Source organism: Rhipicephalus sanguineus, chromosome 1 (genome assembly GCF_013339695.2).
Source record: "Rhipicephalus sanguineus isolate Rsan-2018 chromosome 1, BIME_Rsan_1.4, whole genome shotgun sequence".
NCBI lineage: Eukaryota > Metazoa > Arthropoda > Arachnida > Ixodida > Ixodidae > Rhipicephalus > Rhipicephalus sanguineus.
Genome location: NC_051176.1, coordinates 192,157,416 through 192,179,981, shown reverse-complemented (window position 1 = coordinate 192,179,981; position 22,566 = coordinate 192,157,416). Strand labels below are relative to the sequence as shown.

Below are 22,566 nucleotides of genomic sequence, written 5' to 3'. Positions count from 1 at the left end.
AACGTTGCTCTGGTGGCTTTTCGTCAAAAAAAAAAAAAAAAAAGTGTTCTCAGATTTTATTTCTGTACAGCGTGGGCGAAAGTGGACTGCTGCCGCCCTCTAAAGGGCTAACGTGTACACAGTTTGCAGCCTACAACCTCGCCTAAAATCATCAGAGGAAAGGTGGGCGCTCCTGTTCAAGATATCAATTGCTTCTTCCTGAAGAAATGCTTGGTCTACCTCATCACGGTTAGATGTAGACAGGTTTTCCTTGGGGAGCGTAAAGCAATGCAAGCAGACTTTGCAGGTGTCGCGAAGATCCTCAGCCTATGACAGTAGCTTCTGGAGGTAGGCAACAACAAAAAGAGCAAAGACAAAAATATTTGCGCCACGAAAACGTTTTCCTCAGCAATCTTCTTTTTGTGAACGCGTAAATAATTGGCACAGAAAAATCGGACGTAGTTATGGGCCGCGCGCATCGCGTGTAGTGAATAGCTATAGACCTATAGAGCAAGTCGAAACGTTTATACGGAACGCGCGCCGCACATATTATCTCACATCTGCGCAGCTGTCTTGAGTGAGAAAAACGAAGTTCCTTCTGCGTAAGCGCGATAGACGGTGCACTGACACAATCAATATCATCCTGTTTCATTTCTGCAGCTTCAACTATTAATCTCGTTAACATATCTCTGTTGCGATACAAAATGCAAGTGTTATCAAAGTATGGCACACAGCCACAATCCTTGCAGTGGATAGCTAGGTGTCCATCCACGCCTTTCTGCACCTTATTATCATGTTCTTTTACTCGCTCATTGATACATCTTTCAGTTTGTCCTACGTATGCGTGGCCACACGACATGGGTATCCTATACACAACAGTCTGTGCGCACTGAACATAGGCATTGTGATGGTTAATTTTACAACACTTTTTTTCTTTCTGAACAGGGCAAGTTTCACTACACAGTTTAGACAGCTTCTCTGGTGCAGACATAACCACTCTTATGCCAGCCTTATTTCCAATCTTCTTAAGATTATGTGCTACGCCATGGATATAAGGAATAACAGCACACTTTTGCTGTTGCAGGGATATATCATCACATGGTCGATTTTGATTATTGAGGTCCCGATAGAGTGATTCGGCGACAGCCGCAACAAGCCGCAACGGCTAGTTGGTATAGATCCATCTTCTTACGAAGATGGATCTATACCAACTAGCCTGTTACACTTGTTTATTAACTGCATAACAGCGCGCCTGCTGATTGTGGCATTTAGTTACAGATTAAGTTGGCCTTCGCTGCATACAGATGCTTTATTCGGTGCGCAAGGAGAGTTTTGACAAAGTGACCTAAACCATGTGCTCGCGGTGTCTCGCGTGCTTCTGATTAGTGAATACTGGCGGGGTAAGTTGAGGTTGTAGGCTGCAAACTGCGTACGCGTTAGCCCTTTAGAGGGTGGCAGCAGCCCACTTTCGCACACGCTAGACCCAAATAAAAGCTGAGAACACATTTTTCTTGACGAAAAGCCACCAGAGCAAGGTCTTGCTGCAGCAGAATAATTAAAACTGAGATTTACGCACAATGCAAGCTGATAACAACCATCATTCGCACTGAGGTGAGCATACACAGCAAGGGTCATTTTGGCCAGTTATATTTCGTAAACAAAGCAAATGAAGACACATGATATTAAAACCGTGTCTTCAATGACATAAGCACTCTTCGACAAAAAATTGTTGCCAAAATTGAGACCGGAGTTTTTTTTTATTTTTTGAAAATGAACTTTTTTAAAAAACTCGCTTCTTTAACTTTTTTTTTTCTTTTTTTGCGCTGCCCGTAGGAAAATGATCTTCCGTTTATATGTTGCAAAGGCTCTTTGCTATATTTGACATTGTTTTCAAGTTTCTGTTTGAAATAGGAAAGGCGCCAAGGCTCCTGAAACTTAGCACACTTTTTTGATTTCGGCCGTGTTTGCCATTTTTTCACATTTTTTCCTCTTGAGGATGGCATAAAAAAGCATGGATTTAATTCACAGTAATGCGTATTAAAACCAGCAAAAAAATTTTTCGACACATCATTTATAGTTCGCGTTAAATTCGGCCGTGAAATCCGAAAACATTGCAGTGAGCAAAAACAGGAGGCCCACGCCGCTACCTTCAAATATTTTTTTGGCGCGCTGGGAGCGTTTCTTGGAAATAAAATTTTCGGTTCAGTGCACTTTGAATGTGCCCATATAACATATAAAAAACCCAGGCAAAACAAAACTATCGACCCTTTAAACTAATGTTCCTTTGATACCTCTTTGCTCCTTAACTTTTAAGGACCTTTGGTATGCACGTACAACCGGGATATAATACAGTGCACTCCACTAATAATACCATATGTTACAACACATTAGTACTTGCAATAATAACACACTTCAAGAACATCTACTTTCGCATTGACTTATTGAGAAAATACTAGTGAATCACTTATAACACAGCGACTGGCATATCACTCTGTCTCGAACACACCCACACACACGTGCACACACGTCTCTTACTTTTGGACCAAATTTGACAATAGGCAGGCTTGTTTACTTATTGTCAGATTCTAAAAATGCAGTTATTTTTTCTGTAGGTTCATTAGTTTACAAAATAAGAAAAACGTTAAAAAGATATGTTTGACAATTTACCACAGCACAAAAATACACAAAAATATAATAACTGTAGGAGTTTTATATCCCAAAACCACAATATGATAATGGGAGATGCTGCAGTAGAGGCCTCCAGAAATTTCAACCACCTGAAGTTCTTTAGTCTGCACCTAAATCTAAGCACACGGGCCTCTAGCATTTTGCTTCCACTGAAAAGTGGTTGCTGCGGCTGGAATCCAATCCTGCTACCTTCAGGTCAGCAATCGAACACCATCACTACTAGACCTCCGCGGCAGAAAGCACTAGACCACCACAATACACTCAAACCTCATTATAACGAAGTTACATCTTACACGAAAATAACTTTGTTATATCCGAAAATTCGTTATAAACGTATATTCCTAACACTGTATGTATAGCAAGACTATTTTTCATTTACTTCATTATAACTGATATTTCGTTATATCCGTGTTCATTATATCAATGTTTCAGTGTACTAGAAAGCATAAGTCACGCAATGATGGAAGCATTTTTATAACTGGGTCGCTAATTCTTATTTATAGCTTGCAGAGGCTCATTGTCCTGAACATGGACATGCAGTGGTCACACAAAAAATAAACCTTAAAAAGAAACCATGAAAATAATAAAAAAGAAAACTGCTGGCAACATTGTGTGCTCCAAGCGTTTAGCTTCATGACGTGAAAAAGAATTATTCTATTTACAATAGGCACCAAGGTGTCACACTAATACATTTGCAGGTTCTGTAAAAGTAGTATTTTTGGGAAAAAAAAATGCATCTAATCAAGGACAGTCAGAAATATGTAGGTGTACAGTACTCATGGAATTAAGTGTGACATTTAGGACTAAGTAATGGACATATTTTTGTTTTCACCATTTTCAGTTCATGTCACACTGGTGTAATATTGCCTCGCACACTTCCATCAGAGCCAACATCATCTTCAGTGACAAGTAGGGGTGTGCGAATATTCGAAATTTCGAATATTTTTCGAATAGTGTTTGCTATTCGATTCGATTCGCACTGAAATTTTACTATTCGAACTATTCGAACTTCCCAATGACAAATGCAGTCAACATCCGGTTGAAAGTGACCCCTTGAGATTTTCAATATGCTTCACCTCACTATACTCTCGTAGTGCGGCAAAGCTGCCTTTCAAGCTCCGTTACGGTCGAACTTAGCCAAGAGACAGTCCGGTTGGAAATGGTCCCTAGATTTTCAATATGCTTCACCTCATCACAACCCCGTGTTGCGGCAAAGCTGCCTTTCAAGCTCCGTTACGGTCGAACTTAGGCAAGAGACAGTCAACGTCTGATTGCAAGTAATCCCTAGATTTTCAATATGCTTCACCTCCTCACACCCCCGTATTGCGGCAAAGCTGCTTTTCAAGGTCCGTTACGGTCGAACTTAGCCAAGAGACAGTCAACGTCCGTTTGGAAGTGGTCCCTAGATTTTCAATATGCTTCACCTCATCACGCCCCCGTATTGCGGCAAAGCTGCCTTTCAAGCTCCGCTACGGTCGCAAATGTATTAACTCAAGAAAACGCTGGTTCCAACATGGAGATGAAAGATGTGGCAGAGTTGGGGGCTCAATTAATGCTGTTTTGGACCTGAAATTTGGGCAGGAAGTCCGAAAAATCGGACGCCGAAGCATTTTAGCATCCAAAATTTCAGATGTTCTTATATATCGACGTCTACGAGGCAGATTTGGAACTCCGGACTTGAAGGGAGCACACCCTTGTCCGCCACATCAGTTGGCCTTCCACAGCAGTTGAAAGAGGAGGAGAGGCTGAGGAAATGGCATCTCTGCCTATCACGTGTAAAGTGTTGTCGGCAACACTTTGGTTGCACCAAATCATGTACATAAATACAATTCGGCCTCTACATTGCCTCACTCTTGGTAAGAAAGACAACTATGAAATATGACCCCACCAGCGCTTCATCAACCCAGCGAAAAGAAACACTTTCATGTTGTGATCTCACAAGAACATACTTAGGGATTCTCTGCAACTTTTTCTGTAATTTCACTTCGAATTATTCGAAAAATGTTTGAGAAATATTAGAAAATTATTCGAAATTATTCGATTCGATTCGCACTCAATCTTGTGGGGATTGAGGCTTGCCCGTCGCCACTGCGCGGGTTTTCGCCTATTTCTGCCATCCTCATGTCCGATCATGTCGCTCCCCTCCTCCGCCGTCCTACGGCGCTGGGCGAGCGGGGGTGACGTTAACCCCCTCACCCCGGCGCCGGATCGCGACGGGCGCCACGTTCGAGTCTCGCGTGCTCGCGTCTCGCGAGACGTTGCGCGCGGCGGGGGAGTCAGACCCTCTCTGGACCTCGTAGGGTAAGCACGCATTTTCTTTCCTGTCCGTCGGCTCCTTTGTTTGGGCTCGCTCGGACGGAGTTCGCCAACGGTGCCTTGCGCCAGCGGCGAGCGCTTACCTTACGTTGTCCTTTTCCGAACGCTAGGCTGAAGAGCGGTGCGGTGCATTCGCGCGTGGTCTTACTACGCCGAAACCGTATCTATCGAAGCCAACGCGAGCGGAGTTTGCCCTTGCTCGAGCGATCGGGCCCTGTTTTGGTCGCTGATCGTGAGAGCTCGCAGCATAGTCGCGAGGGAACGTTTCTCTCAGCGGCGTGTCCCCGTGAGCCCTTTTGCCCGCGGAGACGTGCTAGCGGCACCCTTTGTGTTGTACTTTCGCCCGTGGCGTGGTTAAGCCTGTTTTGCTTCTCCCGCCGCCTTTGGGAGCGGGCGTTGTACTGCGTTTGTGGTGTTGCCGCAGGCAATAAAGTGTTGCGGATTTCGAGAGCAGTACTGTGTACTTGCCGCGCTGCGCTCGGCGCCTCTGTTGCGCTCGAACGTACGTGTGCAGCGGCGCGCTAGTTCACGCGAGGCGACGGCAGACGCGGCCCCGTTGGCTCGCTAAGTCCGAACCCACGCTAGTGGCCGTACTCCTGTGAAGTACGTGGTCACTACACTGGCGCCCAACGCGGTATCAAAAGCTCATTAAGCTTTTTACTGCTCTTAGCGAGTCAGTACGCCTGTGCGTCTCGGGCTCGCCGCAACATGTCTGCTTCGCGGGATTTTTGTCCGTTGACTTTTCTGGCGGATGCCGCGTTGCACGAGAACGAGGCCAGTGCCTCTGTCGAGGGGCACCTTTGTGCACCCATACGTGTCGCAACCCCCTGTGGGGACGACACAAAGCGCCTGCCACCTCCCTTTGGAGATGGTGCGTCGTTGCGGACTGGGCCCTTTGCCCTACCCGAACGGTGCGCTCAGGCGCCTTCGACTGCTGCAGTACCCTTCGAAATGCGTGGCAGTTCGACGGCACAGCGCTTTCAGTCGGTTCCCTGTGGAATTGATGGGGCGCAGGCTCTGGCCCGTGCCGACTTTTGCCCGCCGTCAGCCGTGCAACCGACAGTTCGACCGCACGCTGAGCAGGCGCCTGTATTGTCGACGGTAGCCGCCCCAAGTGGCAATTATGTTCGACAGCAGGCAAATCCCTCTAGGAGCCTCTTTTGCTCTGGGAATGGCGCGCAGGGCGGTGGTCCTTTTGAAACCGCACCACTGATCGAGCTGGGAGACTGTTCACCTTCGCTCGACCGCGCCGCTAACGCACCAACGGCTTCCTGTGAAGCAGGTGCGACGCAGACGCTGCTGCAAAACGCCGTCGAGATGATCCAAGCGCTCTCGGGAGCTGTCCAAACGCTTTCGGCCGTTCCGAAACGCGCCCACCCCGCTGTTATGTTGCCTGTGCCAACATACAGCGGATACGGGGATTTGCTCAGCGCCCGAGACTACCTTGACTCTCTGTCACGTTATCAGAGAGCAATGGGTTTGGACGATCAGGAGGTGCTCGGGCGCGTTGTCCCGGCTGCACTGACTGATACGGCGGCGAGGTGGTATCGGCTTTCCGGTTACCGAGCAGCAACCCTCGAGGAGTTCCGCGCGGCCTTTCTGCGCGAATTCCTACCCGCTGACTACGAGAGTAGGATGCGGCGAGAGCTCGAGCTCCGTACACAAGCTCCTGATGAGTCGCTTCAGGAGTACGTACGCGCGATGGACGACCTTTTCTCTATCGCTGAGCCCAGAGCCTCGAACGAGGAACGCGTCGAACGGGTGATTCGGCAGGCACATCCGACCTTTTCGGCGTACCTGCGCGGCGGTCGCTTCCGCGATTTGGAGGAGCTGGCCGCCGAGGCAAAGCGCATTCAAGGCGACCTTCTCGCCGCGCGTGCCTATCGCCCGCCGCCGCCAGCCAGCGAGGCGCTTGAGCCGCGCTGCGCATGGCGAGGGGCCGTGCCCCAACAGCAGCCCCACGGCGCTGCCTTTGCGGCTGCCAGTGGCTGCGCGTGGGAGTTGAGCGCTCGCGCTCTTGATCCCTACACGCACGAAAGGCGGGCAGCCTGTGCTGCACCACCTGAAACCCACACGAAGGGACGCCATCCGACCCAACGCAGTGTGGGTGACGCTCGTCGATACGTATCCTGTGATAACGTGGCGAGCCGATCACAGCAGCTCGAGGCTGCTCCGTCTCGTGAACGAGACCGAGATGGAGTGCGCTGTTTTCGCTGCCGTGAAAGAGGGCACATAGCAAGGGAGTGCACCGTATCTAGGCCTCCTGTGAGGCAGGGAAACGGATTTGCGGGTCGTTCGTGAAGGCACGGGCGGCCCAACCTTTGCTTATCCCCTCTGCGTACAGGGCAAGCTGTCTTGCTGGTACGCACGCACCGTTCATTCCGGTCATTATTGCCGGCCGTGAATTTTCGGCGTTGCTGGACACGGGCGCTAGCGCTTCGTTGTTTGGCGAACAGGTATTGTCCCACTTGCAGAAGCATTCGGTGCGCTTGCGGGACTGCCGAACGACATTCACTCTTGCGACAGGCGTGGCCCATTCGGCTGGCGCCGCAAGGTTGACTGTCAGATGGGGAGATCGAATGAGACGCGCGCGTTTTGTTCATCTCCCAGGGCTCAATGTTCCTGTGATTCTCGGTCGGGACTTTCTTTTGAAGACCGGGATCGTTGTGGACATTGCGAATGGCGGCTATCGTGATGGGCCCTTTTCCCAACTCAAGCCGTTCATCAGCCCGCCGGCGCTTACTGTTGCCTTTGCCGCAGAAGCGTCGGAAACGTGCCACGCGGAGAGTTCGGGGTCATACCCCTGCTCAACGCATTCCTCCTCTCACAGTCCCCTTTGGGAACGAGAGGCACGGCACGAACCGTGTCGCGCGCATACTTCGGGGTCATACTCCGGCAGTACGCGCTCGTCGGCTCGAAGCCCCCTTTTGGATCGACCGACACGACACGAAGAGGCGCCACATCCTTTGATCGCCTGTGCGACTCATTTGGATGATACACAGAAGGCTCGTCTGTCGGCACTTTTACGGCACTACGACGAGCTCTTCACCGATCAACCGGGCTGTACCGATTTTGTCAGCCACGTGATCGAAACTGGCGACGCGCTTCCTTTGAAGTGTAACCCCAGGCCCGTCAGTCTCGCCAAAAGGCAGATTATCGACGGCTTGCTAGACGACATGCTATCGGCAGGCATTATTCGCCGTTCGTCTAGCTCCTGGGCGTCTCCAATTGTGTTGGTGCCTAAGAAAGATGGCAGTCATCGCCTGTGCGTCGACTATCGCCGTCTAAACGGAGTGACTCGTAAGGATGCCTATCCGCTCCCTACGATAAGCTCCATCGTAGGAAACCTGGGCGATGCACGGTACTTTACCACGCTTGACGCCTCGAAAGGTTACCTACAGGTCCGGATGGGTGAGCGTGACCAGTGCAAAACGGCTTTCACGTCCCACAGAGGGTTGTTTGAGTTCACTCGTATGCCCTTTGGTCTTTGCAATGCTCCTGCGACGTTTCAAAGACTCATGGACCGCGTCCTCGGGGAAGCAAAGTGGTCATACTGCTTGTGCTACCTCGACGACATCGTGATTTATTCACGAACCTTCGAAGAGCACTTGGCCCATGTTGCCGATGTGCTCGAGAGGGTGCGGGCTGCCGGGATGACGTTAAATCCCGCGAAAGCCCAATTAGCGCAGACCCGTATTCAGTTACTCGGGTTTACGCTGGGCGAAGGCTCCATTGAGCCGGATCGGGAGAAACTTCGAGCAATCCTCGATTTCCCCGTGCCCAAGGACGTACGTGGCCTTCGCCGCTTTTTGGGAATGGTTAACTTTTACCGTTCCTTCATTCCGTCCTGTGCCCGACTGCAGGCGCCCTTGACCAAGCTCTTGGGTAAGTCTGTTGTTTGGCGATGGGGACCTGAGCAGCAAGAGGCGTTTTGCCGACTGTCTAGCGCCATTGCGGAGACAGCGCAGCTCAGACTCCCCGACCTGACCAGACCGTTCGTTGTTCAGACTGATGCGAGCGATCTGGGATTAGGAGCCGTTCTCCTACAGGAATACGATGGCGTGTTGCAGCCGTTGGCCTTTGCCAGCCGCTCCTTGGTACCCGCGGAGAAAAATTATTCCGTTACCGAAAAGGAGTGCCTCGCCATCGTGTTTGCACTGCGGAAATTTGACGTCTACCTTGATGGGACGAAATTCGTGGTGCAAACGGATCACAGTGCGCTCAGCTGGCTGATGCGGCTCCGTGAGCCTGCGGGCAGGCTGGCGCGCTGGGCTCTCCTGATACAGCACTATAATTTTGCAGTGCAGTATCGAAAGGGGAGCACCAACGTGGTAGCAGACGCGCTATCTCGTGCCCCATTGTCTGCCGAGAACCTTGATTCCGGTGCGACAGCCGCTAGCGGTGCCTTTGCACAAGCAAGCGGTGGGGGCGAAACAGCGGCTTCGCCGCCGTTCGGCGAAAAGGGCGAGTCCGCATTCGGACGAACCTTGGCTGCTATCCAGGCAAACAGCGCACCGCGAAGCCGGCCAGCGGGTGAGCTCTCCGAAGGCCACGATGCCGAGAGCGAACCCGTGACGCCGACGCAAGCGGCGGTTGCTGCGGTCCTGAGCGGGCGCGATACCAGGTTCCCCTTTGGGAGAATGGGCATCGCTTTCAGCAGACAAGAGCTCCTGAAGGCTCAGCAAAGTGATCCGTTTTGTCGCGAAATTTGCGACGGTCTCAGGGAGACGGAGCGCCGTTACGCTGCTTGCCCTGCAGCGGGCGCGGAAGGGGGGCTGGAACCAGCGTGTGTCGCTGAGTCCCCCGCGGATTCATATTTGCTGGACCATGACGGGCTCCTGCTGAAATACGTAGCCACCGATGACGAGTCTATCGATCCGTTTAAGGTGGTTATGCCCAAAAGTCTGAGAGTCGCCCTGTTGCGATCCTCTCACGACGAACCCATGGCCGGTCACCTGAGTGGCTCCAAAGTTTTCGCAAAACTGAGCAAGACGGTGACCTGGCCCGGCATGAAGCGTGACGTTTATCGCTATTGCCGTTCCTGCCACGTCTGTCAAACGGTGAAATCTAGGGGTGGCAAGCCACCTGGTCTGATGAAACCGATTGTCAGTGAGCGTCCGTGGCAAGTGGCCACCTGCGATCTAATGGGACCTTTTCCCAGAAGTAAGCAGGGGTTCATTCACCTCATGGTAGTCGTGGATCACTTTTCGAAGTGGGTGGAATTGTTCCCTCTTCGGAAGGTGACAGCGCGAGCGGTGCTCGAGAAGCTGCAGGAAGTGTTTTGCCGGTTCGGCTTTCCGGAAAGGCTAATCACTGACAACGCTTCGTATTTCACCGCTCGGGTGTTTGGTGTCACGTGCCGTTCCCTTGGAATTGATCACTGCACCACTTCACCCTACCATCCCCAGTCCAATTTGACGGAGCGCGTCAATCGTACGCTCAAACCAATGTTGGCGGCCTTTGCCGAAAGTCAAAGGGACTGGGCAGACCATTTGAGCGAGCTCGCGTTCGCCATTCGAACATCCGAGAGTCGCTCAACTGGTTTCTCGCCCGCCTTCTTAAATTTTGGAAGGGAGTTGGCAAATCCGGTGACCAGTGTCATTCAATGCCAGCTCGGGGACGAGGAGACGCAGCCAGACTGTTCGGCGTACGCGTCAAAGCTTCGGGACCGGCTTTGTCGAGCTTTCTGTAAAGCAAGGCAAAGTTTGGCGTCGTCTAGGGCTCAGCAGAAGGCCCAATATGACCGCAAGCATCGCAACCTAGCATTTGAGGTGGGCGATCTTGTCCTGAAGCGCAACCACGCCCTTAGCGACGCGAGTAAGGGGTTCTCAGCCTCGCTCGCTCCTAAGTGGCTTGGTCCGTACCGAGTGGAGAAAGCTTGGACTCCACTCGCGTACTTGCTGAAAGATCCCATTTCGGGAAAACTCAGCCGTGCCCATATCGCAGACCTGAAAGCCTTTGCATCACGGTCTGACGAGCTTGCGCCAACGCCCTGTGGCACCTCGCGCAAGCAACGGGGCACACCCGGTGCGGCGGACCGCATTCGGACCCCGCATCGGTATAATCTGAGGAAGCGGTCACCTTTGTGATTTCGCGCCGGACGGCGGACTCTGTTTTCGCAACCGAAGGCCCTCAGTTACTTTCTAGTCTCAGGCTGGCTTCTTCCGGAAAGAAGTCGGCCCCGCCAGTTGCTGCTAGTGCTGTTTTATTGAGTGTTCGTGTTAATTTTCTGCATTGTCTTGTGCCAAATGCCCGAGATGCTTCTCTTCTCCATGTACGCGTCTTTTTTTTCTCTAGTTTTTTTATTTTTCTCCCGCGCGCTCCGCGCTGAACGTTCGCTAGCGAGCGCGCTGTGGTGATGAAACCACGTGACGGCGCACCGCCGTTACATTGGACTGTGGTGTGGTGCCGTGATTGGGGAAGGCGCGCGATGCGCAGTGACGTGAGTGAGTGTGCGCGCTGTGATTGGAGCATCCTCGCCGACAGCCCGGGCGTGCTACGCAGCAAGACCGCGAGCCGTGCGGACTCAGTCTGCTCGTAGTTTCGAATCGACGGCGCCTGCTCTCGGTCACCGCACTCCGGCTCTCGCCATGTCCACCGTCTCGAAAAAGCAGCGGTCGCCTGCCCGCCGGCAAGAAACGAAGTCGGCGCCCAAGACACAGCCACACCAGCAACCTGAGCCCACGGTCCCGGCGCCGCCGCGGGCGAAGGTGCAACAGCGAAGTGTGGCTACCTGGACGCACCAGGACCGCCAGGAAGCGCCCAAGTTCTTTGTCAGTGACCTGCCGTGGAAGGCGCAGCGGCGGGTGCGACGAGAAATGCCCCTCGAACGCGTGCCGTGGCCGTTTCGCGGTCGCACGGTCACGGAGGCCGATGTACGTTCCCAGGGCGCCCGGCTGCCGGACCCACCAGGGGTACAAGAGTGCGCTCTCTGTGGCGTGAACGTCTACTCCCAGAGCCACTTCAAGGGGAGCCTGCACGTGGCCAAGACCAAGGCGGCGCGAGACGGCAGACGTCGACGGGCATCGACCTCGTCTGCAGCACCTGCGGCGCTTCCCGACCAGGACCTGGCTGCCTTGTGCCGCGAGCGCATCTTGGCAAGTCCGGACTTCGCGGCTCTCGTCGGCCCAGTGCTTCCCGCGGCTATCGCAGCTGCACCGTCCGCAGACGACGCAACAAGCGGGGACTTGCTCATTGACCTCGGCGAGAACTTTATTTAACTTTTAACTCCTCGTGTTTCCTTCTTCCCTTTCCTTTCCCCCCCCCCCGTTTTCTAACGAACATAAAGCTCATGTTCTTTATATATTTAACAGTGTATGTTCTTTTTGTTTGCAGCAGCAACTGGGTCAGGAGAGGCTAGTGGTTGCTCATAGCAGTGTTATTTTAACTGCATGGGTGACCGCCGGCTGCCTTTGCAGACCGGTAAAGGGCAAATTTAGGAGAGGGGGATGTGGGGATTGAGGCTTGCCCGTCGCCACTGCGCGGGTTTTCGCCTATTTCTGCCATCCTCATGTCCGATCATGTCGCTCCCCTCCTCCGCCGTCCTACGGCGCTGGGCGAGCGGGGGTGACGTTAACCCCCTCACCCCGGCGCCGGATCGCGACGGTGGCGCCACGTTCGAGTCTCGCGTGCTCGCGTCTCGCGAGACGTTGCGCGCGGCGGGGGAGTCAGACCCTCTCTGGACCTCGTAGGGTAAGCACGCATTTTCTTTCCTGTCCGTCGGCTCCTTTGTTTGGGCTCGCTCGGACGGAGTTCGCCAACGGTGCCTTGCGCCAGCGGCGAGCGCTTACCTTACGTTGTCCTTTTCCGAACGCTAGGCTGAAGAGCGGTGCGGTGCATTCGCGCGTGGTCTTACTACGCCGAAACCGTATCTATCGAAGCCAACGCGAGCGGAGTTTGCCCTTGCTCGAGCGATCGGGCCCTGTTTTGGTCGCTGATCGTGAGAGCTCGCAGCATAGTCGCGAGGGAACGTTTCTCTCAGCGGCGTGTCCCCGTGAGCCCTTTTGCCCGCGGAGACGTGCTAGCGGCACCCTTTGTGTTGTACTTTCGCCCGTGGCGTGGTTAAGCCTGTTTTGCTTCTCCCGCCGCCTTTGGGAGCGGGCGTTGTACTGCGTTTGTGGTGTTGCCGCAGGCAATAAAGTGTTGCGGATTTCGAGAGCAGTACTGTGTACTTGCCGCGCTGCGCTCGGCGCCTCTGTTGCGCTCGAACGTATGTGTGCAGCGGCGCGCTAGTTCACGCGAGGCGACGGCAGACGCGGCCCCGTTGGCTCGCTAAGTCCGAACCCACGCTAGTGGCCGTACTCCTGTGAAGTACGTGGTCACTACAATCTTTATTATTCGAATTCGCTTCGCACCCAAAATTTTGCTATTCGCACAGCTCTAGTGACAAGATTTGTAGTGACATGATGCAGTTATCTTGAGCAATTGCATATACCCATAGTTATACATAAGGTTTCATTCTATGAGCTTCGTACGCACACACAAAGCTTTCATAGGCTGTAGTCATATAGCTAGTAGGCATTAGTATCTCTGTGGCACTTCTTGAGTAGACACTGCACATTTTCTGACGACACCAGCTTGAATATATACCACAGTGTTGACACAGTTGAAGAATTACCTGTCGAATATGTTTGAAATTTTAATATGCTAATATGTTGATATAAAAGATAAATAGACCTCATAGATTTTTACAATGTGAAATAGAAACCCACAATGGCCAAGAAGTATTAAGTAGTAAACTACAAAAAATAATATAAAATAAAAAGCTGTGACAGGATTGGCAAATGGAGCCACAGCAATTAAAACAGTAGAATCTGTTTATGGAAAGAAAATACCCCCAGACTACCCCTACAGCACTGGTACATATTAGCTAAAGGAAACTTCAGACACAAACACTTTAGTTTATTATTTAACCTTAATCTCCTATGGAATGAATGCCCATACAGATGACGTATGTACTAAGGAAACTATTTGGCCTCTACTATTAACTATCCAGCATAGGTCTTCAACTTAGTTCTTGGCCATGAAAACAACCATGACACCACTAAGTTTAGCTGCCTTCTTCGGCTTGTGGGGAATGAAATAGGCACATGGAATGATTGTGAGCCTAAGACTTGTCTATTACACTTTTTGATATGGCAAATCCAGGGCTAAACTGTGCAGGAGCAGCTTGGCAATGCTACATACGAAGAGGTCATAGCGACAGCTCCTACAGCAGCAACTGTGATGAGAACGATTCTTGCATTATTCCTTGCAAGACAAGTGCGACGAATGAGGTGCTGCTTTCGTATGGACAGTCTTAAAAGAGCACAAACTGGGCAGTGTGTGAGTGATTGGCTATGTGAACATCTTCAAAACTTAGAGGAAGCAACGAACTTAGGAGATATACGAGGCCTTGGCAATTCATCGCAGTGTGGCAACATGTGCCAGTGCTGTATCTGCGGGGCTAAGCCACAGGGAAATCCCTTACCTATGCAATTAAGACATATGTCAAACTTCAAGCCCTTTCACCTTTCATGAGCTTTTTCCTCACATTTTTTTTTGTTTTCCTTTTACGTTTTACACTTGTAGCATTCTTCAAGCTTGCTGCATGTGGGTCTTGCAACAATCAGCACTTGTGGAAATGTACCATAATGGACTAGTAACCATTTTCTATATGTACGCACAACACGCTTTTGGTATTGACTGTGGAAGATTGCCACTACTGATTATTGCATTAGCGTTTTTTGGCACAATGGCCAAGTACAGCCAAAGAGTGCCAGGTCAGTGCAAGGTATTTTGAATGATCTAATGATCTTTTAAGTAAAGAGAATGTGGCCGTAAAGGGACTTAAGCTGAAACTGTAAAAGATCATCACTAAGAAAGTGAAATAGGAAACAGAAAATAGGAGATGAAAGATATGTAAACCGATCTCTACTACTTTTTTTGAGTCTGTCTCTATGACATCAAAATGCATATTTGAGGCGTAACCAACACAAGCTCAAAAGGTGTCAGGTGGCACTTTGAAATAATACCCATTTCCAAGTGGGCCAAGACAGCGTGGTTGTCAGACAAAAGCAGGATTCATGGCCAAATAATAACTTCAGAATATGTTCCACAACATCTATTCAGTAAGATGTATTTCCTCAGCAGAAAGGTGCACATCTTACCGATTTTCCCATAAACAGAGGCAGAAGACCTGCCATGTAAGGACCAAACCGCTCAGCTGGTAGTGCCTTAGCCATTGCAGGAACCAAGTCTCCAGCCATTTGGACGAGTAAGCCATCATACTCAGCTTCATCTTGCTCATCTGCCTCTTCTATCTCTTCGTCTGCACACTGAGATTTAAGCTTCAAAAGGAAGAGGGACAAAAAATTGATGTGGTGGCCCAGATAAGCACTTATACAACAGCCGTAACCTGATGCTCAGCAAACTATGCCTGCTTAAAAGTAACAGCAAGCTGGCTTTTGAAAGTAGCGTTGGAAAAAAAAAAGCGAACATATGATAAAAAGCATAGGAATGCATAAACCATAAAAATATGCAGCTGCTACCTGATACTTTGGACAGAGTGGATAGCAAAGATGTTGATGAAATGTGTCCCGGAAATAAAGTAACTGTATTTTACTTTCCAAGCAGCTGGATGGCTTCAGTATTATGATATCATGCTGTCACAAATCAACCTTTATATAATGGCAACAGCCAATACATATAAGTATAAATGTTGCAAGAATGCAAATACCACCATTCATGCCAGTCATGCAAGTTGAAAATAATCAAGTTTGATTAGCAAACTTTTATTACCTCACATAAAAGACATGTTGAGAAATACCTGATCATAGTGCTTACAGCAACCTAATTTTTGTGTGTTCATTTTATGGAAAAAAAAAAATCAGAGAAAACACCATGATAATAAATGGCGTGCACATTAGTGTTAGTAGCGGCCTTGAAAGTAAACCTCATAATCTAGTATGTTGCATATTTTACGCATGTTTTGCTTTGGTTCAAAATGTTTTATAATGTACAGGCTGTTTCATACTTAGGGGAAATCTTGGAGCGCCTGGCATCACGGTGCGACTAGCGCTGCAATCGCGCGTCGGCAGCAGCTCGCGCGTGCGCAGACGCTTCAAGGGTGTAGAGTTGTACAACTGCGCACGCGTGAGCTGCTTACGGCGCGTGGTTCCAGCGCTGGCCGCATCACGATGCCACGCGCTCCGAGATTTCCCCTAAGTGTGAAACAGCCTGTACAAAGATCCATGCCAGAAACTGCTCAATTTCAATTAGACTATTGAATTGCAAGAGCGTTTATTTCATTTTGTTTGTTTTATTCATATTGCCTCTATTGCTTGCCATTGTTCCATCCACACCAAACCACTCCTGCAATAAACAATGAAGGCTGCAGTGTGCGCGTGCATGTGTGTGTATAAGCTGAGCCTGTATTTGATGCATCTATGTTTGACAGTGCTGCAACCCTTTAAGTGTGGATTTGCAACCCACTGCCACGCCCTGAGGACCAAATAACAATCGCCTTAGCCCATCCACAGCAGTGGTGGTGGTGCAGGCCGTGAGGGGGAAGTAAAGATGGCAATCCCCTCTGCTTTCATATACTCCCCTTCCCCCTCCTTCCCAATGACGCTGCACTGTGCTCCCTTGTGGGTTAAGTGCCTTTCCTATCCTCAAACCACTGCTCTGTGGCAGCGGCAGTGGCAACTGTGCAGGGAAAAAAGAAAGAGAACCAGAAAGCTTGCCTTCATGCATCTGCGGCTGCACCGTATTGAGGAAGTAAACGTTTCTCTGTAAACAGAAAGTTGGTGGCAAAAGAAAAAGAAACGCGATAGTCTGGCCACACCATCTTCTTACTCTCAGTGCAAGTTTTATGTGTAAAAACCAAGTTAAGATTATGAGGCACGCCGTAGTGGAGGGCTCTGGCAGTTTGAACCACTTGGGGTTCTTTAATGTGCACCTAAATCTAAGTATACTTGCCTCTAGCAGTTCATCTCTATCAAAATGTGACCACTGCAGCCGGGATTGAAACTGTGACTTTTGGTTCAGCAGCTGAGCACAGTTACCACTGTACCACCCTGGCGGCCCCGAAGTGCAGAAGGGGAAAGTGAAGACACACGCACCAGCAAAATGGCTTTAAAGCGTGCACTCAGCGTTGGGAACACCCAGACCCGAAAAAAGTGTCGTGCGGAACAGGCGCATCTTCTCTATGCAATGACTCGTGGCAGCCATGAAAGACTGCAGTTGTCATGAGCACTACAACAGGAAGCAAAAGTGGAACAACTTATGGTGGCCACGGAAGACGAGGAGCTTGGTGAGCACTATGGCCGGAAGTGACAAGTGGAACAAGAATGCATGGTGGCCATGTTAGACCAGCAGCTTGGTGAGCACTGCTACCAGAAGCAATAACGCCTCGCGGCCATGGGAGATGAGCGTGATGAATATAACAACTAAAAGCAAAAGGCAATGCAACAACGTGTAGAGGTCTTGCGAGAGCAGTACGTCTTGTTTGTCAGTGCAGACAAATACTTCGAAAAGTACTTGATAACGATGAATTCGGAACAGCATGCAGCGTCTGCGATAGACTTTCGTTCCCTTTGGAAATGTCGTCAGTTGTTGAGCGCCACAACACTGCACGACACAAAGCAACACTATGTAGATGTACATGTAGATTCCCACCCATGTGTGGAATCTGCACATTTTTTCCCTATAGATCGTGTAAGAATGTGGGGAAACTAGTCAGATTTGGGTGAACTTTGATGCTTGTCATCTGCAGACCAGCATAACATTTATCACGAGCTGCCACTGGTCAAGCCCATGCAAGTCTGCTCTGGCGTGATGGCCAGCAACAAGTGAAATGATGACACCATGCATGTATGAAGATATATCATGATGTCATGATACAAAGGGAAATTTGCTGATGTGTAGTAAACGTTTAAGGTGCAATGATGTCATTCACTAAAAAAGTTTGTAAGCTTTCGTGAGCATTTCTTTTGGCTGTGCCTGTATGTGGCAGCTGCAGTAATCTCAAGAATGGAGTGAACCAGTCAACCATCACGCATCTACCACCAGAGTAAGGCAAGTGAAACTGGTTCACAAGAATACATACTACACTACAATTTTTGGGACACTTTGACCCTTGCAGATTTCCTTTCTAAAGGCTCAAACAGTCATTTAATGCACAAAAATTACTATGCAGTTAAAAAAGTCCCAACAGTACTCCTTCAAAAAGTTTCTGGCTTGCAATGCTTCAACGTGACAATTAAGGTTTTCAAAACTTCATTAGCAAAGATAAAAAACTTGGACCATCTCCCCAAAGGGAACCCTGATGGGATGCAAAGCAGCAGCAGTGCACACGGCGTTGACCCGGTTGAAACGGGCATCGACGTGGGTGCTGGAAGAACGGTTTGAAGCGAAACTCGGTGTAGCGTTTACTCGAGTAAACGTTTGTTTGAAACGCAAAGACATGGGAGGAGGGTTGGGTTTCATGTAAGTTTCATTAAAGAGTTTGGCAAGACTTCGAAGTCGTTGTTTCTTCAGAGTCGAGACACGAGCACTGGACCGGAGCAGGCGCGCATTTCGCCTTGAATACCACAGGTGAAGCGAGAGAGAAGTGACACGTTCAGAGGTGTTGCGAGCGGGCGGAGCAGCCGGCAGCTGCGGGCGCTACGGCAAGCATGCTGCGGGTGAGGGAGAGAGTGACGTCAGCGCGCACCTGTGAGGGAAGCGTGCGAGGGGAGTGTGACGTCAACGCAAAGCTGTGGCGTGACCTACTTGGCAACGCTCCAACGCCTATGGCGAGGGGAACGCGTTGCGGCGCGTTCGTACGGACGCACGTAACGTACGGCATTACACACGTGAGTCAAAGAGCTGCTTCTCATCTAAAAAATTTGTAAACAGGGGGTGGGTGCTCGAGCCCCCGCACCTTGTTTACGGATTTTTTTCATCGCAAGCTTCCATCTTCCACTTCCTACCGTTTTTTTGGATTAGTAAAGATAGCAATTCAGTGATTAGAAGTTGCGGTTTTGCAGAAGCTAAATCAAGACTGCTTCATTTCAGGTGGGCAAACAGCTCTGAAACATGTGAGAAATTTCCTGCCGGTGAAATGGTGTTGGTACATGCAGCTAAGAAGTACATTACTCACGGATTCAAACACGACATAAAATTTTTTGGTATAACGACTGGTATGCGCAATTGCTCGAGATCACCACGTCATGTCGCAACGAATCTGATTTCTAAAGACAGTGTTGGCTCCGATCTACGTGTTCATGTTGAAATTACGCTGATATGACCCGAACTGAAGAAGGTGGAAACGAAAGTAGGTGGATTACTTAGCCCTAAATTGTCCTGTTTCAATCCGTGAGTGCTGTACATCAATACAACACATAGTTTTTATTGAAGCTTAGTCACAACTATTCACTGGCTCTATGGGGCACACAAAAATAGACAACTCAGCATATCAAAATAGCCCATACTAAAAGCAGCAAGTTACTTGTTCAATATCAAAAGCTTTACAAATAATGTAACATACCTCATTATTGAAGGCAGACTTCACCAAGTCAACAACAAGTTGCAGTTGCTCTTCACCTTCAAATGCTGCACTTTTGAGTTCATTAATAAGAAGACCCAACGTCTCCAGAGAAGCAAGGACAACTTCTCGTTCTCGTTCAATATGTGCAACCTCCACAAGCTTAGAAATAAGCATGCTTGCTGCTTTAGATGCATCTGAAAGAGTATACATATGTAGGCGGAAGTAAGAAGTCAATCACAAAGGTTGCAGATAATTTACGCACCTGAAATAGCATCACACATTATTTTTCATAAGAGTGACAACAAAAAGCGTGACATTCTTTTTTTAAAATTTCTCACTTCCTCATACATGATAAAAAAGACTTAAACCAAGTTCGAAAAAAGAATTACCGGAGAAAGGAAAGAATTCTATCTTACAGAGCACAATCTTCTAACCAAATCGAAGTGTTATGGACTGTGTAAGAAGGCTCTTATTAATTCGTTATTTTGAAATATCGTTAAAAACAGATATGGTTCTCACTGCAACACTAATATTTTTCTTGCAACGATAAAATAATTCTTGGCAGTGACATAGGAGAGTCACTGATCTGTGCAATGAATTAGTGGTAGAGCCAGGGATCTTTTTTGGGAAGAGGGCATGCCCTTGACCGGGAAGTTGGGGCTTGGAAGACGGGTGTTGTTATGTATCATGGCAAGCAGAAATTTCAAGTGGGACAGGGGTAAGTGACACACATCCATTATGCCAGCCCGATCAACTACGCCCATGTAACAGACCAAAACTAGTGGCATCTGAAGAATTACAGGAGCATAATGATGGCATCAAAAAAAATAATAATGCTTTCTCTTCTAATAGGTATGCCTAGGCATAAAATGGAGCCAGATCAACAGTTGCTGAACTAATGTATTTTTGGTGGCTCATTGCATGGCTGACTATGTAGGAAATAAGTGTACAATTTGGCAAATTAGTTTTATAGAATCCCGCAAGGTAGAGGAAGGCTTATGAAAGGGAAAACTGGCATCTACCCGTTTTTAGCACGATGCTACAAGGCAATCCATACAGATTTTCCAGAAAGCAAAGCTTCCTAGTTGACGAAAAATTCGTCCTGGTCTGGGGATTGAACTTGGAGCCAATGCCTTTCTAGAGCAGTTGCTCTACTATTTGAGCTAACCAGGAGGCTAGTAATTGGCAGCGCGAGGGTGAATTAACCAACAATTTGAAGTGCATGGGCACTGATTATGGCAAATCAGTTCCGCAGAACACCCAGCAGCAGCTCAAGCCCCAGGATGGCCCTTTTGCCAGGTACAGCAAGACTGTGCATAGATACACGCAGGAGGGTCCAGCCATAGTATGCATGGGTCAAGGGCATAGCAACTCACAAGCAACACGAGTGAGGGATGTCGCCCTCACTCATCCATGGATGGCTCAGTTCTGCATGGAAGGCATGCCCTAGCAGGGATGTCTTTTGCAAAGTGCTCCTTGTTCTTTTTTATAAATTACGTGAGATGGGAAAAAGATGTGTGGGGAGGGAGGGGGGAACTCTCACAAGCATCATCTAAACTACATCACGAGCACTAAAGCTTTCATTTCATGTTATTCTATAAATGAGACAATATTCAATGTTTAATTCAATAATAGGGGTTGTTATGAATGGCAGTCGGTGGCGACGCGCTGACCATGAGAATGGACGGGCGATGCGTTCTCACACTGCTAGAACATCTGCATCCATCCTAGAAATGGAATCCCCGGGATGGCAAGCGATCGACAATGGGAAAAATCTCGACCTAATAGAGGGACGGCCAAGTTGGAAACGTTTCCACAATGGGCCACCTGGACTTGGATTGGTGTGCTGCCAAGACGACCTGACCTGTATGTTTTGACAGGAGTCGCCGCAGACCCTTTTCTGCCTTCGGGGAAGTGTCCGAGGAACAAGCCCGAGGAACCTGTTGCCCTGCTTCCCCCACAAGCGTGCCGTCGACCGCCAGACCCTTGCTGTTTCAAGAGTGCAACGACCCCTCAGCGACAGTGAAATGGACTGTGCGATGGTGGGTGGGGTCGTGTGTGTGATTGGTGGTCATCAAGGAGGAGGAGCCAGCCTGAGGGGTTAAAACAACGGTGCTAAGTGAGAAATGAGGCTCTGAGCCCTCGGTAACAGGCTCATCCAATTCGCTCGTCGCTGAACTCTGACCTTGTCACGATGTAATTGAGTGTACAAAAAGTGCCAGTAAACTTGTTACTGTTTTCCCATCTTGCTAGCATCAGTTCCTCAACCCGGAGACTCGACTACACTACCAAACAGAGTCCGGGTACGACGCTGCCCTATCGTAGCAACAACCTGGCTGCCGAGGAGGGACGGATGCAAATACATGGCCACAACCACTGGTTGCAGCGGTGGGATGGATCCAAACACCCGGTTGCAACAAGTGGTGATCAGCGCTGGAATCTGAGGCTACAAGCGACAACAACAGTTGGCCTAAGGGAATGCAGCTGTCTCGAGACATCGATCACGTGTGGGTGAGTGCTTGGCTTTTCCTTTGATGTGGACCAGGTTCTAAACGAGGGTTTTAGAACTGGTAGATAACTTTGCCGAGAGATTCAAGGTTACGTACTTTCGGATAGTTGTTTTGGAAGTAGCGGGCACTCAGGACGATTATGGATTTACAGAAGTTGCAGGAGCCGGACTTGTTGCTGTTATGTGAGGAATTGGGGATTGATACAAAGGGTTTGGCACGAAAAGCCCTAATCATACAGGCAATTATTGATTTGGGGGCCGATGATGAGGAGCTCTGTGAAGAATGGGAACTCATCAACCAAAAAAAGGAAGAGCAGCTCAGACAGCAGGAAGAGAAGAGGCGTGAGCGTGAAAGCGAGGAACGACGCGTAAAACACGAAGCAGAAAGACTGGAGCATGAGAATGAGCTCTGTAGACTAAAACATGAGTTGGAACTCCAGAAGTTGAAAAACAGAAAAGTGGCACTTTTTCTGAACATGGAGGATGAGTTCTGGATGTCTAGGTACATGCAGCCATTTACGGTATCAGGGGATATCGGCTTGTATCTTATGATGTTTGAACGAAA

The 22,566-nt window shown here is 49.4% G+C and overlaps 1 protein-coding gene across 1 annotated transcript in view; it reads right to left on the bottom strand.

The window, feature by feature from the left end:
• The window catches only part of LOC119404483 (importin-4), a 142,453-nt gene that overhangs the window by 26,654 nt on the left and 93,233 nt on the right, over nucleotides 1-22,566 (bottom strand). Inside the window, exons 22-23 of the mRNA XM_037670995.2 lie at nucleotides 19,493-19,686; nucleotides 15,132-15,311 (exon numbers count right to left, since the gene is read on the bottom strand). Of these exons, the coding sequence (XP_037526923.1) occupies nucleotides 15,132-15,311; nucleotides 19,493-19,686 (374 nt within the window). The remainder of the gene's footprint in view (nucleotides 1-15,131; nucleotides 15,312-19,492; nucleotides 19,687-22,566) is intronic.